The following is a 19,164-nucleotide window of genomic DNA, read 5'->3' as shown; positions in this document are numbered from 1 at the left end:
CAGCAAAGCTTTATCCATGTGCAATTTCATCTGAACAACAGTATGAGAGAATAGAGATGAATATTCTTAGCTGTAGTCTTGGAGACACGCCCACACTGGGAGGTGGTCATGAATATTCATATTGCACCAAGGGAGTCAGTAATTTGACAAGGCTTTCCTTTTAATATTGCATCTGGGGGTCGGTAACACAAAGCTTAGCATTGATCATAGAACACCTTTTTCATGATCAATTGCATTGACTGCAATGTACAATCAATTTTAACATCGGTTGTGTAATCAATTTCTAAGCATTGTGATACTGGAACCTGGTGTGCAGTTTCATGAAGTGTCATTCAGTTTGCAGTATTTTTCAAATTGTTGAAGTGCAGTGTTAGAAGCTTGTTTTAAAGACAAGCTTTAACAGGTCTTTCATATTTTTTCAGGCACTCATATTTCAAGCAGATCATAGATCCTATGCTAATGGCAGTGTACATTATATTCATCCTCAAGAAAGATAAATTGCACTTTATTAAACACTTTAGTTCATCCCAAGAAAAGAAATTGTAAAAAAAGCTCACATTGTGCCTAGATACTGTTATATAACTCCAGGCACTGTGCTACTTTAGAAAAAGTTCAAACACGCTATCAATCCAGAATTATCGTCGACTATGAGGATATATCGCACTGCTGAATATGTTATCAGAGAAGTTTGAATAATTCACTTCCAAAAATGACGTAAAAAAAGAAAGTTCTCACTACTGTTTGTATTTTAAGAAAAGTTTATACATTCTATGAGTTCGATGTTAAACTCCCTCGCGTTGCTTGCATGATGGCGGGATCGGGATGTGAGCATTGGACGGTCCAAGCACAGCCAATAGAGATGGTGCACATGATGTTTGAGTGCAGGCTTGTAAATCCAGTCCTGGTGTTCTTGCGATAACAGGTGCTTGGTCTGTACTCGGATGCTCACATCTCTTGCATCCCATGGATAGGAGTAAAGAGAGTCTTCAGATCAGATAGACCTTTCTTCACAGGCTTGCAATCCAATTAGTCAGTCTCCTCAATCATTTATAGAGCAAATGACCAGTGTAACCTTTTCTTAAGTTTGTGGTTCATAATCTAAACAACCTGAGCGATGGTCATGTGGTAAATAAGATTGAACTAGGTAAAACTAAATCATCGTACATCATTTAGACTTGGTCTAAAATCAGGGCCTGGTCCCTATTGAGTTGGTCCAAGAAAATAACATCCATTATGAATCGTGGGATGTTACTTTTTTTCAAATTTGATGAGTTTCTATCCAGTTCTAGGCACATGGTCAATCACCCAGAATACATTCTTAATATGATCTTAAAAAAACCCAAAACATTTGAGACCCATCTGTATCAGTTTGTTCCTGTATCTGGTGACAGTCTTTGAACAGGTGGTCAAAGTGCAAAGCTGTTGGGAATTACAGAATTCAGCCATCAAATGGTTAACTGAAAAAAATATCCAATGCTGATAAATATGTAACACATTTTAGATCATGCAACGGTATGCATATTGACCAAGACCTGTTTACCTTTAAAAAATTGTAGTAATTTCTTAAATGTAAAAAGAAATAATAAAAACAATCTTTAATTATCGGCACTGTTAGCCATTAAACTTTTGGACGAGCTGAAAGTATTTCTGCTTGATAACCTGCTTGTTCGTAAGATAGGATCCAAGCCTGTGAAGAAAATCTCTATTGGATTTGGAAGAAATATTAGTTTTGTGTCTGTACCCTGTGGTTACCCTGTGCTAGTTTTAAGTACAGTAGGAGTGATTTTTTATTTTGTTGTTGTTGGAAAACCAACACATGAAACCAAAATAAGTCTGCACTGTATCTATGTAGCATAAGGTTGGGGTTTGTATACAGGTAATCAAGACATTCCATATCTTAACTTTAATAATACATATTTCCTATTATTTTAGTTAATGATTGCCTATGCATTCCTAATTCTACTTTTACATTTTAATTTGGAGTCATACAATTGCACCAGTAGTTTATTTAGTATTTCTAAACTGATTCCTTAATATATCGCTGTATGTAACTGTATTCCTCACTTAATGTAATTTGCGGCTGAGTTATCCCTTATTTTAATGCTGATGTATTCCTCATTTGTATCGACATAAAAAGAAAGGCTGTTTGAATTTACATAGCCCCTATGTATACATGTAGTTGGAATGGTCTTTTTAATGAATTCTTGGAAGAAAAAAGCAAAAAGAAGTCAAACCTGGGTTACCAAAGAAAAATTTCCGTTCATGTACTTCATGTTTATTCAGTACTTAATATTCCTTTTGTAACATTTATTCATTCCATGCAATATGTCTCTCATTCCTTACCATAATTTTAATCTTGATCTTTAAAACATTGCAGTTAATTGTTTTTATCCAAATTCTGGATTCTTTTTCATTGTCCTATGGTATTTTATAAAATCCTCAAAAGTGTAGGAAGAATGTGCTGGTGAACTTTAAAAGAAAACACTTGCCTTCCTATAGCTTGCTTGGCTCATTCAAGATTTGTAAAGGTTGGAGAAATATCCTCCAAGATTTTGTTATTATTTTTTTTACCCATCTCACTTTGCACTTGAAGAAACGAACTTGTATCCTTACAAGAAAATGATGTAATGCTTCAATAGATAAAATGTCTTCAAACTTCTGGTCCAAATTCTTTCTAAGATTGCTTCATCTCTTGATGGATTATTGATAGAAATGCAGTATGCACCAAAACTGTAGAAATGCTGTATGCACCCAAACTGTGGATATGCAGTATGCACCAAAACTGTAGAAATACTGTATGCACCCAAACTGTTGAAATGCAGTATGCACCCAAATGGTAGAAATTAATTGTGCACCATAAGTGGAAATGTAAACAGTCCTCAACCATAGTAAATGGTAGTTGTCGGGGGGGGGGGGCTGGGTGGTTAGAATCACCTGTTACATGTATAGTCTTTATAGTTTCTTAAATATGGACAAGAATATTGGATTAACATCGTAGGGACACCAGGACTGGTCCTACAGCCTGCAAGCAAATTTGTGCACCATTTATTTCCTTGGAGTATTGTTTAACACTTGGGAAAAATATACCTGAAAATTGGTATGTGGGACTACACGCAATTCTTCATGCTCAAAAAGTGATTTTAATGTTTAGTACAATATTCCAAGAAAATTATTCTCAATATTCTTGTCCTAATGAAAGGCTTGCATGCTAGAAGTTTCCAACGAGTAAAAAAAACCATTATAAGTAAATATTTCGTCATTTTGGTTCTTTATACATGCATGCTTGGTATATAATTTGACAGAAGTCCCTTTGTTAGTTTCACATCCAATTCAGTGTTAATATCATCAGTGCTTTGATGTTCATCATAGTAGGTTAGGATTTTTTGTAAGATCTGCAAGTGGTATTGCAAAGGCAAACATATTATCTACATTAAGTAACTGTCAAGTCATTTTAGTCAACATTTCATCAATATTTTGATGTTAAAACTAGTAGTTAATATAGGGGAAGAGTAGATATTAAGTGATATACCCCTACCCTTGCCCAATTATACACCTACACCCATGCACACACAAATGCAATAGTTTGAATTATGTATTCAACGAGGAGATGCTTAATCAGAAGTGAAACACAAGACTTGCATCACAAATTTCAATATTTCATTTTCCATTTTGTATGGATCTGTGTTGTGTGCTAATACATGTATCTGGCTTGGGGAGAGAAAAATGGTTGAAAATATAGAATTATTTCATGTTTTTGCACCGTGCTACCTGCTATTTGTTATTAAGATGTTTGATATTGGTATGTATTTGGAAAGTGAAGTGAAAACCAGAGCATTTATGATGGTAGTAGTTCTCAGAAAATTACATATGAAATCCCTTAGCAATCGATATTGGTCCCATGTGTAGGCATTGATGTTGTGTTTTTAGAAGGGACTCCAAAATACATTTTTAATGTATATTTATTTAGAGTACAGAGGCAACAAAATAAAGATACTTGGTCTGAAATATGAATGGGTGCCGATTTTTGTTCCAGAACGGGAACAGACTTGGATCATGATTATTAAAGTCTTAAAATTTTGGTTTCGTTTGCAGGGATTATCTATTAATTTACAAGTCTGTGCACAGTTCTTGTATATACTTCTATCAGTTTGTTAATTAAGAAGATGTTAACTACTACTCAGTCTTTTATTATTAAATTTCTTTGTCTAACAAAACTATGGAAAAAATGATCAGATCTTGTATTTGCTATATACAGGTATAGGTATGCATATAGATGATTTTCTCTCAGATTATAACATTTCCTAAAGCTACTTATATTAAAATTGTTTATAAGTGATGAAATCCTTAATTGCTGCAGCTTTGAAGCAGATGCAAATTTGCGAACATTTACAGCTACATCTACTAAAATTTTATATTTTGGAGAAATCTCGCACATTCTGTTATTTTCATCAATTTGAATATATATATGTTTATTTGAAATACTGTAGATGTGTTTGCATCGAGTTAAACCAAAGTGAATAGGTCATTGATTTATCTTTAAAAAGCTTATACTGTAATATTGTATCAGATTCTCTTTCCATCCATAATAGTTGTATAAATGAATAAAATAGAGAAAGAAGATAGCGAACATTCCTTATTTTTCGGAATCTATCTGTGGCTTTGTGAAAACTTGTACCTATAGTACTACTTCTATATATTATATAATTCTGGATGTGTTCTTGAAGTTTATTGTGTATTTATGAAAAGAAATGAACCAAATTTTATCAGAAGATAGGTTGGTACATTTGTATAAACAGATTCCTTATTCATTGTATCCCCTTTGGTTATTGTATGCATAGTTGTACATTACAAACTGTGTAAATAGTCTCCCCCATAGGTTGAAAGAATAAATGTGTGCAATTGTCCATGTAAATGTCACAGTGAAAACAAAAGTGGTCCTGTGTTTTCTTCTTGATGTTGCTTATTTCACATTAAATATAGGAGAAAGGAGATGAGGGGCCTATTTAATAAAGAAAATATGATTATGGTTACTTTGCCGTATTGGTTGCTACCATGGTAACGGGAATAAGCAGCCAATCAAAGTTCAGTTTTTCATGGGAGCTCCCATAATGGCTAAGATACCATAATGTTAAGTCTTTGTGAAAGAGGATACAGAAAGGGCTAATGCTATTATAAGTGGGATAGGATGGAAGGGAGGAAGGGAAGAAGAAAAGAAAAGGAAGATATGAAGAAAAGAAGAAAGCAAAAAATGGAGAGGAAGAAAGAGTGAACAAAATGAGTAGAATAGATGGGAGATGGGAGGAAGGGAGAAAAAACAGAAAGAGGGGAGAATGATGGAAGGAAGAATACAAATGAAAAGAGAGGGAACAAAAAGAGTTGAATAGATGGGAGGGGGAGAAAGAACAGAAAGAGGGGAGATGGAAGGAAGAATGCAAATGAAAAGAGAGGAAAGAGAAAGGGAACAAAATGAGTTGAACAGAGGGGAGATAGGAGGGAGGGAGAAAGAACAGAAAGAGAGGAGGTGGGGGGAAGAAGAATGGAGAGGAAAGAAAGAGCGAACAAAATTAATTGAATAGATGGGAGATGTGGTGGAGAGGAAAAAAGAGAAAGAGGGGAGATGGAAGATAAACAACTTGTCAGTGCACACATTAAGTCTTTGTGAAAGAGGCCCCATAACAAAAAGGGCTAATGCTATTATAAGTGGGATAGAGAGGGGTAGGATGGAAGGAAGGGAGGGAGGGATGAAGAAAAGAGAAAGAAGGGAGATGGGTGGAAGGAGAAGGCAAAAGAATGGAGAGGAAAGAGAAAGAACAAAATGAATTGAATAGATGGGAGGGAGGGAGAAAAAAATAACAGAAAGAGGGGAGATGGAAGGAAGAATGCAATTGGAAAGAGAGGGGGAAAAGAGCGAACAAAATGGGTTGAATAGAGAGGAGATGGGGTGGAGGGAGAAAAAAAAACAAAGGGGGAAGATGGAAGAAAGAAAGAGAACGAAAGAAAAAAGAAAGGAAGGAAGCAAAAGAATGGATAGGAAAGAGAGAGGGAACAAAATGAGTTGAATAGATGGGAGGGAGGAAAATGGAGGACGAAAAGAAGAGGAAATGAAAAAGAGAATGAAAAAGGAAGGAGAAGAAAGGGGAAGAATGAAATAAATGAGAAGGAAGGGGGAGACAGAAAGACCATAAAAGCAGGCAGGAGTGCCTAGCTGTTTTGTTTTTGTGTGTTTTTTTTAGCTCATATTAAAGATTTTAATGTTCTCATTCTATCATTCATTTCATGATTAGGAGTGAAGTATGAATGTACAAAAAATGGGTCACACATTAAAAAATATATGATATCATTATTTTATGGAATTAGCCATTAATTATACCACTACCTGTGAGGTATCATGTGGCAGTCCATTTAACTATAATGTTGCAAGCAATAGGTGGCGCACTCTAGACATAAAAAACAAGGTCCATAAATTCAGCGCTCAATCCAACGGAAGAATATAAATAAGAATTGTATTTATCAGTGGTTAAACTTGCTAGAAAATAAAAACGAACATGCCTATGCCATTCTTTCAATGATCCAGGAACTTATTAATCAAGAGCCCATTGGACATGTTTTTCAATGAAAATTTTGGTGATGGTCTTTGACATCACCCCTAGAAAACGAAAAAACAAAACAAAACAGATTATGCATTATTACTAAATTTTAATTTCCTTTTTTTTCATTACTAAGGCTATCTATAAATAAAACTTGATATTTGGTGATCGAGATTCGAGAGGTATAATGATATACCTTGAATTTAATTTTCTTTTGGTGAGGGGGGAGGGGGGGGGGTCACACAAAACTATCATAATATCTGACGACATGTTACACTCTTCCTCATTCCCACCCCCTTTCTACAATTTATTCAATTCTCTCCCTCTCTCTCTCTCGATCTCCCTATCTCCTATTCCCTTTATTTCCAACAACCATCCTGCCCAGGTCCTATTTGTAATATTAAATCAGACTGAGAGAAGCCATCGTAAGTCCTCGGTCATAGTGATGCATACTTCTTTTGGTGTGAATGAATTTTTTAGTTGAGTTTTCAGCAGCTTCTTTTTGCCATTGAATTTTTTAGTGTCTAAAAATACTTCATTTCATTCTATTCATTTTTTTGAAAGAATTCTATTGCGTTATGTTTTGAGAATGTTGCCTATTCATATTAAGGTCAACTTGATGTGGGGGTAGACTTTGAGTTGCTGAAAAGAAAATCTATATTTCACCAACAAAGCAGACGTTGAAAATCAAATAAACCAACAACAAAGATGGTAGAAATTCGCAGGTTTGATATTATTAATTAGGTCTCAACAATTGCTACGGGTCATTGCTGGTCTTGCAACAAGCTTTTTAATGTTTTCTGTCAAATTCTAGTGTAATGTCTGTTGGTTGTTTGGTATTAATGGCGACCAGTCATGCTTGACTCTAATTAAGTAATATCTATATGCCCGGGTCTATACCGCCAAATCTTTAATTACTACCCCCCCCCCCCCCTTCTTTCTTTTCGTTTCATTTTTTTCTCCTAATTTCTTTCCTTTTCTTTTCCTCGATGTGGTCTTCAAGATTTAAAATTTAAGATCAGTGTAAAAGAAGACCTGTTTTTATCAAATCAACCAAATTTCTTTTTTTTTCTAATTCGAGCAATCAATTACGTATGCAAATTTGTGTATTGTGACGTTGGGGCGAGCCTTCACTTTTCCAGCCAATCAGCGATGTGAACAGTGTGATATAACCACTACCAGTGACCTCCATCAAGGGTTTGTGAATAAGGTCAAAGCGTAAATTCAGTTCATGTATACAGCTACAGGCAGTCTATCTGCGGAGCGTCAATCGCTAGCTAGCGATAGCGCGCGGGTGGCTCTGGGGTGCACTTGTTTTTATTCCTGCTCCTGATCAAGACGTGGATTCTCTGTTCTCTCTTAATTCCGCAGCAGTACACAAGAATATAAAATTGAAAATATGGCAAGCAGAGACAAGGCCACGAATCAGCTGGAGGATTTTAAGGCTCAGGTATGCATTTATTTTACTCATTATGTGTTTAAATGTCTACATTTGCAATTTTTTTTAGCTGACTCGCAAGTTGCAGACTTTGTTTCGAATGAATATGTGTAGCGATGTGGGCAACGCGCCAGGAACTGTCGCAGTGCCAGGCAGTGGCAATGCCAAGATTATTTTTATTGTGGAACTAATAATAATTTGGGCAGTGGATTGTGGAGAAACCATGGCATGGACATGGACACATTTTATATTACTGTTTAGTGCATGGTTACAAATTTATGACAAGAGTACCAAATGTTTCCTTGTTGTTTTTTCCTAGACTAAATAAGACATAACCCAGGGAGCTCCGGCCTGCGAAGCGGGCAAGAGCCCAGGAGTCGGGACTTGTCTGTGCATAACTAGGCAGACATGGGACTGGGGTAGATTGGGGTCGCAATAACACTCCGAATAAAATGTGGAAACAGAAATTATGCACTTACCACGATTATATGGATGAAGGTCTATCGACTAGTATCGTGACACAAATATCCTGACATCGAGGCACAGTGACAGTCGCAGACTGGAACCTCAAAAAACGGAAAAGTTCTGTCGCGATACCTTTCCTTTTTTCAAAATTCAAAACAAAATGGCCGATCGAGACTGTTACCGAGGCTGGTAAGGCGCATGCGCGAATTTGGCCAAGTCTATGCCCTAGCCTCGGTCTCGATCGGCCATTTCATTTTGAATTTTAAAAAATTGTATTTTTTCTTTTTGTTAAAGAATAAAGTGTCAAATTTGAGTCTGTGCTTGCAAGCTAATTTTTTTGTACAAATTGCATTGGTCTTTGTTGTTTATTTCCTAAAACTTTCTTTTAGACTGCTCCAAGGCCCTATCATACAACGTATTGTGATTGATCCGATCAACCACAACTATGGACGGCCAGCAACGTCAACATCTAAAATTCAAATTTGTTCAAAATATTTTCTAGATTATACATTCATCGTTTTCCTGAAGATTCAGCGTGATTCTCTTTGTTTACTAAAAGAAGATTTAGAAAATTTCCTGTAGGAAAAATTATGGTATGGATGGATTTCCATACACCGGAGATTGGATTTGCAAGATGGGGCCCAGGTATACTTTTACATGTATGTAAAAAGTGCAGTCACCTATGGCCGTTGAACAATAATGGATTTATTACCCAAAATGCATTTCAAAATATATTTTTAAAAGATCTAGGGTACAGTGAGTGTAAGTTATCAAGTACCAATTTATCTCATCCAATTGCTACATGTAGACAATTGAACAAAGCAAAGACAAAATGTCGGGCAAGTCCAAGAATTGGCGCATGTTATGTATGGGACATTTCAGAGACTTTAATGACCTGAAAAATAGCGTTAAATGACTTTGATTAGATTGAATACCCTCATAATGGTAGACATCTAGGAGAAGAATAATCATGTAAAACATGGGGACATATGACCTTGACCTTTTAGAGAGAAAAGAGTGCCGTTACGCATGGGAAGCAGAAAAAAGACAATTTTTAAATTTGAAGGACAAGTCTACCCAAACAAAAAGTTGATTTTAATAAAAAGAGAAAAATGTAACAAGCAAAACAATGAAAATTTCATCAAAATCGGATGTAAAATAAGAAAGTTATGACATTTTAAAGTTTTGCTTCATTTCACAAAACAGTTTTATGCACATCCTGGTCGGTATGCAAATGAGGGGACCGATGACATCACCCACTCACTATTTATTTTGTATTTTATTATATCAAATATTTTTATTTTCTCGTCATTGCCATGTGAAACAAAGTTTTATTCCTCAGTGAACACATGGAATTCCATTATTTTAACATTTTGTGGTTCCAGCAAGGGGTTCCTAATTGTCAAATTCAATAAAATTGAAATATTGTATAATTCAAACAAGAATAGTGAGTGAGTGACATCACCGTCTCTCATTTGCATATCACCGAGTTGAGCATAGAACTGTTTTTTGAAAAATAAGCTAAACTTTAAAATGTCATAAGTTTTTTTTACATCTGATTTTGATGAAGTTTTCAGCGTTATTTTTGTTTGATTTTTCTCTATTTATTTAAATCAACTTTTTTTCGGGGGTGGACTTGACCTTTGATTAAAGGAGAATGAAACCCTTGAAACCAGCTGAATCCATATCAAAGAGAAAAATCAAAGAAACATATTGTTGAAAGTTAGAGGAAGATTGAATGAATAATAAGAAAGTTCTGAGCATTTGAATGTTGAGATCACTAATGCCATGTAGATCCTCCCGTTGGCAATGCGACCAAGATCTGTGATGTCACACACGTACAACTCCCTCATTACTTTAGTACTTATTTCACTTATATTCTCACTTTTATAGAGTCTATCACAAGGTGAGGTGTTCTCTTTATGAGAGGACAAGTACAGAGGTTTCACAACATTATATCATTGATGAATCGTTTGTCATATGATTAGAATGAGCAAAAAGAGATGTTTTGGGGTATATTTTCAGTGTCCAAAAGGGGAGAGTTGTTCATCTGTGACATCAAAGATCTTGGTCGCATTGCCAATGGGAGGATCTCCATAGCATTAGTGATCTAGACATTCAAATGCTCATTACTCTTCTATTGCTAGTCCTAATTTACTCAAACTTTTGTTGATCTTATTCTTTGATTTTTCTGCTTTCACAAAAGCTAACTTGCTCCAAGAGTTTCATTCTCCTTTAAAGAAAACAAAGTTGAAGAATATTATGACAAAAATAGTAAAATTGACTGGTTACCAAATTTCATGTAAAAGACCACCCCCCCTCCACCCTCAATGAGAGAACCGGCTTGGTTTACAAACCCATAACTTAAAGGGGGGGGGGGAGGGGGAAGAAATGGGGCTTGGGGCAAATTCACCCCAAGATTAGGAACTTTAAAGGAGAATGAAACTCTTGGAGCAATACATTTGATCGTGTGATCTTATTGTCGTGTCAAGTTTTTTTATTACACCTTTATCAATCTGCCCTTGTGCATATTTTCCAAGTTATTATTTGTTTTGATGAACCATGGTTTTCTTTCAACCGTCTTGGTGAATTTGGGTTTAGCTCTGATAAATCTTTAAAAACAAATTCTTAGAATGTGTAACGATTCGGGTTACTATGTGTATTTAAATGAATTCCTGAAAATACCCTTGATACAGCAACTGAAATCCCAAATATTATTTTATCAAACTACAAACATGTAGGTATGTATATGCCAGAATATTGATATTTTTGATTTTCTTGTTTTTTTATTTCATGTCATTTCTGGGCAATCCTGTAAAATATGTACATATCCGACCCCCTATATGTGGGACCTTCATGAAATCTTGCTGTTTCAACAGTACTGGTAGGAGTAGGACTGAACTGACCAACATTGCAGATATGTTCTCTGATTTACTGTGTGTTATAGGTTCAAATAATTATTGGGATAGTCAAGTCTTGTAATTTCTTTCTTATAAAGAAACTAAAATGTTTTTGAGAGGAAAATACTTGTTTTGTGACTTGGATAAACATTATCACTGTGGTATGAATGTGTCCGAAGAGTAAATTAGCATGTTATCGTTCAAGTGGGTGTACGTGTATATGTCCATATATGGATTACATACTTTCCTCAGAAAAAAAAGGTCAGAATGTTGCATTATGGGTAAGAAACCTGGGGCCCGCCTGACAAAGAGTTGCGATTGATCCGATCAATCACAACTACATGTATGAAAAGCCAGCAAGGTCAACAAATAAAATGCATGTTTTGTTCAAATTTTTTTTTAGATGAATGTTTATATCCATAAATTCATTGATTTCTTGAAAATTTTGTGTGTTCTCCTTTGTTTACAAAGGACATTTTGCGAATTTCCTGTAGAAAAAAATGATGACACTGATGGATTTCCATAGAGTTACGAATACGATTGATTGGATCAATTGTAACTCTTTGTAAGACGGGGCCCAGGTCAGATATGAGTAGTTGAGGACTACATGTAGAAGTGGTGCTATTAAGGCTGGTTCATATCTACTTTAAAACCTAGCGGGTGTTTCATAAAGCTGTTTGTAACTTAAACTTGAGCGACTTTAAAGGGGAATGAAACCTTTGGAACAAGAAGGCTTGTGTCAAAACAGAAAAATCAAAGAATAAGGACAAAGAAAGTTTGAGAAAAATTGGACAAATAATGAAAAAGTTATAAGCATTTTAATATTGCAATCACTAATGCCATGGAGATCCTCCCATTGGCAATGCGACAAGGATGTGTGATGTCACATATTAACAACTTTCCCTTTGATGGACTATAAAATTCCCCAAAAATGTCTCTTTTTGCTTTTTCTTATGGTAATACAAATTCTTTATCCATGTCATTCCATGATGTATTCTTTAAAAATATGTATTACATGCCCTCGTATATAGAAAGAACACATGATCTACTGATAGATGTGATAAAAGAGGCAATTTAAAGTGAAATATATTCTGAAGTAATGGGAGGAGTTGTTAACATTCCCAAGTGACATCACACATCTTTGTCGCATTGCCAAAGTGAGGATCTCCATAGCATTAGTGATCGCAATATGCAAATGCTCAAAACTTTCTCATTATTTGTCCATTTTTTCTCAAACTTTTGTTGATCTGTTTCTTTGATTTTTCTGTTTTCACACAAGCTATCTTGTTCCAAAGGTTTCATTCTCCTTTTAGAATGACTGGTAATCCTTTCTTGTGGTAAATGATATTCACCATTAAATGTTCATTGGTGATTTATTTAACGCTTTAGAAGGGTTCGCTAGTCGTTCTTAAAGTCACTCTTAACTTACAAACAGCTTTATGAAAGGGCCCCCTGGTGGGTGTTTCATAAAGCCGTTTGTAACTTAAACTTGAGCGACTTTAAGAATGACTGCTAATCCTTTCTTGTGGTAAATGATACTCGCCATTAAATGTTCATTGGTGATTTATTTAACACGTTAGAAAGTTTCACCAGTCGTTCTTAAAGTCACTCTTAACTAAGTACAGCTTTATGAAACACCCGCCTGATAAGTAGACCTACATGTCAGACCCTACCTCTGCTTCTTATGAAAAAAAATATTCTTCAGACTCGAGAGAATCCTTTACACTTCACTTAGAATTAAATTTTTAAAAACCTCTAAAAGTTGACAAGTTTCTATACATGTACAACACCTTGCAGTGAGTTTAACCAATTTCCTCCCAGCGGATTTGGAGCGGGTGGATATTGGATGCGACACTGCTTGGCTCGGTGGCTTCTTAATAGCGGAATTACAAGGTCAATATCGGTGTGTGACGGCACCCTTTGCCAGTGAGTGAATTGATGGGTGATTCACCTTGTAACGGAATCCAGCCTGTCAGGAGAGTTACATCCTGTGTTTACAGTGCCATCTTGGGCATTTTGATCTTGCAATCTTAGATTCAAGATTCAAGAAATTATTCCATTTGAGAAAAAGACACAAATTTACAATTACATGCAATTTTTTAAGATTTACATTTACATACTACTCTATTTACATAAAAAATGGCATTGATTTCACAAACAGCGAAAAAAAATTGAATGGAATTGGGTCACTGCAAAAGAAAAAAAAAAGACTTAAATTGATCGTAAGATTGGTCTTTATTGTTGCTGCATAATTGCTTTGATTATGTATATAAACAAGGAGCTCTAACACATGTGTTGGAAGCTCCTTGATATGAAGTGGAATCAATGAATGTGTACAGTGCCCTTTTGGCGTCTTTGGCATGTACTTTGGTGCTGTCCAATAAAACTATAAAAAAAAGAATATTTTACTCTATATGTGTGTAATCTGTGGACCATCTTGGTTTGAAAAGTTTAAAAGACTCTTAAAATCAATGCAAGCATGTACTGTAGATGGTAAATTGCCAATTCGTCTACTGCCAACTCGTCCACTCACCGCATGGTCTACTGTCATACAGTCTAATGCCATTCCATCCATCAACATTTTGTCAAACAACCATTTGGTCCAATAACCATTCTGTCCAATCATCAATTCGTCTAATCACCATTTCGTCTCACACCCAGTTGGTCTAATATTCATTTCATTCATTTTGCATAATTAACACTTAGTCCAATGAGACCATATGGTATATAGATTAAATGGCCATTGGACCAACTGGTTATTAGACAAAATGGTGAGTGGACAAATTGGCAAATGTGGATAGTGGACGAACTGAAAGTAGACAAAAGATTAGAAGAGTCGGCATTAGACGAATTGGAAACCTGTAGACATGTAAACCTGTAGTGTGCCCATGCACGACCCATGCCTTAGTTTAAAACTTCTCTCCGCATTTCTCACTGCATTTTTTGGAAACATGCCTGTTCTTTCCACATTTCTAATGTTGGAAGGCACCGCATGTGTGTACATTTCAGTTTGTTGACACTCGTCACCATACCGAGATACACTCCAGATTCACCATGATTCATCAGAAAATATCCGCAGGAAACTTCCATCAACTGTCTCCAGTTATTGCCTATTGCCACTGCAGCACTACCAGTGCGGTCCCCCTTCTACCCTCAGAAACTGGTTATGCTACCCCTATCACGCCCCCCTTGGGGGACTCACTGGATATGATCTTTAACCCTTTGCTTGTTAACTTCATCCTGGACATTTCAGAAACTAGACTACAAAAATTAAATGAGATTTCCAGAAATCTTTTAAAGATACGAAAGAAGGGAATATTCTTCGCTTTCATGGTAGTTTGCAACTATTAAAATCAAATAATTTATAAGGGAAATATAAGACATTAGATTGAGGTTTTCAATGGATGTAAAGATGTTAAAATAAAAACAACTTTTTGGGGCGGGGCAGGTGGGGGGAGAGTAAAGGGGTAATCCTCCCTGCCGCTGGTGAGTCATATCCACTCATTTAAATTTATGGTCAATCATCTCATTGGATTCTGTTTGATCTTATTTTGATACCAAACTTGGCATTTTTGTTTAAACAAGAAAACGATAAAAATCATGTAATTCAAATGAAAAATGTATGTGAATGAATTTGAAATTACTCTATTTTCCTTAAAATAGTGAATATGGCAGTGTCGAATTAAGTGTAGTTTCACAAACCTTTTTTCCTTTCGTATTTGTACTGTTCTGGGCTCCGTAACTCAAAGGTTTTCGATGAATTGCAAATTATGAAAGAACCGCACTGATTAGTTCCCGGTCAGAATTTTCAACAGATCGCGCATGCAACGATGATCTTGATTGGTCATTGGTATTTAGCAATTGATTGCAAACCTTCGTGTTACGGAGCCCTAGGCCCTCTCTTACAAAGAGTTACAATGTACAATTGATCCGATCAATCGTAACTCTTTGTAAGACGGGGCCCAGGTCTGACTAGCTTTCTACGGGGGCTGGTGCCCTTATTTGCTAGAGGTCCTGTGAGAACTGAGCTGACTGGGATTTCCCCTTAAATTGTCAGTTAACGAAGCAGCAAGCAGGAGGGCACCAGCCCCCACCAGGATGTAGCTAGGAATTCAATGGGTGATGCAAAACTGTAGTAACTTACAATCTCTTTGTTCACTTCATTTAAATTTGTAGTTGTTTATATGTACATGTACTTATATATCCAAAGGAACTGTTGCTGTGCTAGTGCCATGAGCGTCTCTTAACAGTGTGTGCGCTCAATAAGACATCATTATTATGATTATTTAATACTGTACATGTACATTGATCAAATCGATTTAATTTTCTGCAGAATAAGTTAATTCTAAAATTTTGACATGTGCAAAGAGACAAGGAACATTCTTGATGAATTGACCTGATATAGATCTGTCCTCTCTGTGTTTTGATCTCCCTCTTTATACATAGGTTAAAGAAAAGAACAGACTGACCACATCGACAGGATGTCCAATCGACAACAAGTTGGCCACCATGACGGCCGGAGCACGCGGGCCGGTGCTCCTCCAAGATTTTGTCTTCACCGACGAGATGGCCCACTTCGGTCGTGAGCGTATCCCAGAAAGGGTCGTCCACGCCAAAGGAGCAGGTGAGTGATATTTTTCTTATACATCGGTATCATTTAAACAAGTGTTATTGTCACAGATATGAACATGACTGTTTACTGCTAGTATGCTGTGCAAATCATCCGTCACTCGAGTTAAGGGTCTGAATGTGCAGCATATTAGTGACTTGTTTACTGGGCGCATCGTGGTCTAGTGGTTCTGACTCTCGCCTTTCAAACAGAGGGTCGTACATGTAGGTTCGAATCCTAGCCATGGTGTGTTTTCCTTCAGCAAGAAATTTATCCACACTGTGCTGCACTCAACCCAGGTGAGGTAAATGGGTACCGGCAGGAAGTAATTGCTCAAGAAGCTGTGCGCACCAGAATCGGTAGACTAGCTTAGCCGGGATAATATAGGAGCGCCTTGAGCACCGAGCAAGGTGGATACGTGCGCTATACAAATCCTATATTATTATTATTACTGAAGTCCCTCTTGCTCAAGTGAATTGGAACAGCAAGTCAAGGATTGAAAAGAAGAGGAGAAGGCAGGCTAGTCTGCTGTGCAAATCCTTTACTCGAGTTAAGGGTCTGAATGTGCAGCCTACTCATGCCTTGTGTACTGAAGGCCCTGGAATTGAAACAGCAAGTTTTGTATACTGTGCTAGTCCTTTCGTGGAGACACACTTGTTGATAAAATTTCAATCAGGGTCTTTGCCTGCAGACTAGAGAATATAGTGAAGGAGTTGTAGAGAAAAAGGGGGGGGGGGGAATGTGGGTAATGGGAGTAAAAGGATGGAGAGGAGGAAGAATGGAAATACAAGGAGGGAGAATGGGTAACTTTGGGAGGGAGGGAGAGGGGTATGGAAGTGGGGAAGTATGTGCAGTATTATTCCTTATTATTTCCTTGAGTCTTCTCCAATTTTCATGTTACAGTGCACTGATAAAAGTAGTTTATTATTATAATTAATTAGTTTCCTTTAAAAAAAATTAATTTCCCCTCTTTATGTTCTTCTGCAGGTGCTTTTGGTTACTTTGAGACAACACATGACATCTCTAAGTACTGCAAAGCTGCTCCGTTTGAATCTATCGGAAAGAAGACACCTGTCGCCGTACGATTCTCCACCGTCGGTCAGTAAAACAAAAGAAATGAATATTAGCCAATATCCTCGCCTAGTTGTACATATGTGTACAGTTTGGTTCTGGGTTATGATCAGGCGCGGATCCAGGGGGGTGGGGGGCACAGGGGGCACGTGCCCCTCCCTTTTGGGAAGAAAAATTAAAATTTGTAATGTAAAAATGACATTGAAACCGAGATGTGCCCCCCCCCCCCCCTTTTGAAATTGAAGACTTTTTTTTTTTTTGGCTTGTCAAATTTTTTCGGGTATGAAATATCCTTTATTTGATGTTGAAAACCTTTTTTTTTTGGGGGGGGGGGCTTGTCAAAATTTTCCTCCGAAATATTTGCCCCCCCCCCCCTTTGGGAAATCCTGGATCTGCCCCTGGTTATGATTATATTATACAGTTATAAGCTAGTTTTGTCTTCATGCAGAAATCTAAGGTAAATGTAAAGTAGTCAGTTCCTCCAGTTTTGTCTTCCAATCGAGTTGTAGAATTTGGTCTAGAGTCTTTATGAACATCCTATTGCACTCCAATTCTCCACTGTTGGTCAAAAAAGAAACAAAAGTATTTAAAGGGCTTTTACATTGTAGGCATATTACATGTAGCTATCATTCTGGCATCTTAATCTTGATCAAACATTTTTTGTTTCAGATTTTTTGTATTCAAACAAGTTAGCCTTGTATCAGTCACACTGAATCTAATGTTGAAATCTACAGTATTTTTTTCTGCTAGGTGAAGATACTTATATGATTGTATTTTTGTTGTAAAAACAATCAAGAAAAATCACAATATTTACAAGCAAATATTGCACAATTAGAGTACAAAATCTAAAAAAAACCAAAGAAATAAAGAATAAAAACAAAAGTAATGAAAAATGGCAGAACAAAGACTAAAAACAAGAATGTTTCAGAACATCTTATGTTGCTGAACATCAACTACATTACAGAATGTAAACATTAAACAAAGTGATACTATTATCTGCATGTAAAGACCATGTGATATACCAGCAAAGATTCAATCAATATTGAAAGATAAAAAAAATTGTTGTCACATGACCTAGGTCTGCTTCACCATGGGCAGCATAAAGGTTTATAGCTATTGTTTTTAACACTTTTAACCTCATATGTATACTGGTTACGGATATCTAATATCAGGACCAAGACTGATTATAGAAAAACAAAGCAGAATTAATATGTTGAGACCTATTGGGACATCATTAAAATTTGCTCAGAGCTTTGTATAAAGATCTACATGTATGAACATTCTTGATGTACCGGTAAACATTCATTGTAAAGTGTAGATCTTTACTTACCAAATTTGATGAGGGTTGTATGAAATCGTTTCATTTTATTTCGTTGTATGAAAGTTGTATGAAGTTGTATGAAATTGTTCATTTCGTAAAAACATCAGGGAATATTTGGGATGTATCATTTAGAAAATGAATGTTTACCACTTACATGTATGTGTGAAAATTATACATTGCTTTTAATAATAAAAGCGCTCTGAAACAGTCCTCAAGCTTTTAGGGAATCAAAACTGCCTCTTTTGCCAAAAGTTTTTAGAATAAAATGTCAGCGCTTAAATATTGAAAGTGTAACCAGTCAATGAGAGCAAACATGTTGTAAACATATAAGTTGCATTTAAATACTAAATTATATTGTTAAAATTAAACTGGTCTTGTGCAAGCTTTTTTTAATCAGCAGCATGCCTTTGTTTGGGTTGATCCCAGGTGGTGAGTCCGGATCAGCTGATACTGCTCGTGATCCTCGTGGCTTTGCTGTTAAATTCTACTCGGAGGACGGCAATTGGGATCTCGTCGGGAACAACACCCCAATTTTCTTCATCCGTGATCCCATGTTCTTCCCAAGTTTCATCCACACACAGAAGAGGAACCCTGTCACTCATCTCAAGGTTTGTAAAATTCAGTGTTTGGTGTTAGTGTTTGGTGTATAGTGATGAAGTTCAGTGTAAATTGTGTGAAGTTAACCCCATTTCCTTCCTAAGTTTCATCCATACACAGAAGAGGAACCCTGTCACTCATCTCAAGGTTTGTAAAATTCAGTGTTTGGTGTTTGA

General features: G+C 36.3%; 1 protein-coding gene across 1 annotated transcript; it reads left to right on the top strand.

Moving 5' to 3' along the window:
* Nucleotides 1-7,830: 7,830 nt before the first annotated feature.
* LOC129283349 (catalase-like) lies at nucleotides 7,831-19,041 on the top strand. Its single transcript, XM_054919187.2, has 4 exons — nucleotides 7,831-8,037; nucleotides 15,837-16,014; nucleotides 16,987-17,097; nucleotides 18,818-19,041. Exons 1-4 carry the CDS (start codon nucleotides 7,987-7,989, stop codon nucleotides 19,039-19,041), a joined length of 564 nt encoding a protein of 187 aa, XP_054775162.2. The 5' UTR covers nucleotides 7,831-7,986.
* The last annotated feature ends 123 nt before the right edge of the window (nucleotides 19,042-19,164 follow it).

The sequence above is a fragment of the Lytechinus pictus genome, chromosome 19, assembly GCF_037042905.1.
Source record: "Lytechinus pictus isolate F3 Inbred chromosome 19, Lp3.0, whole genome shotgun sequence".
In the NCBI taxonomy this organism is placed as follows: domain Eukaryota; kingdom Metazoa; phylum Echinodermata; class Echinoidea; order Temnopleuroida; family Toxopneustidae; genus Lytechinus; species Lytechinus pictus.
This window is presented reverse-complemented; position numbering and strand designations above follow the sequence as displayed.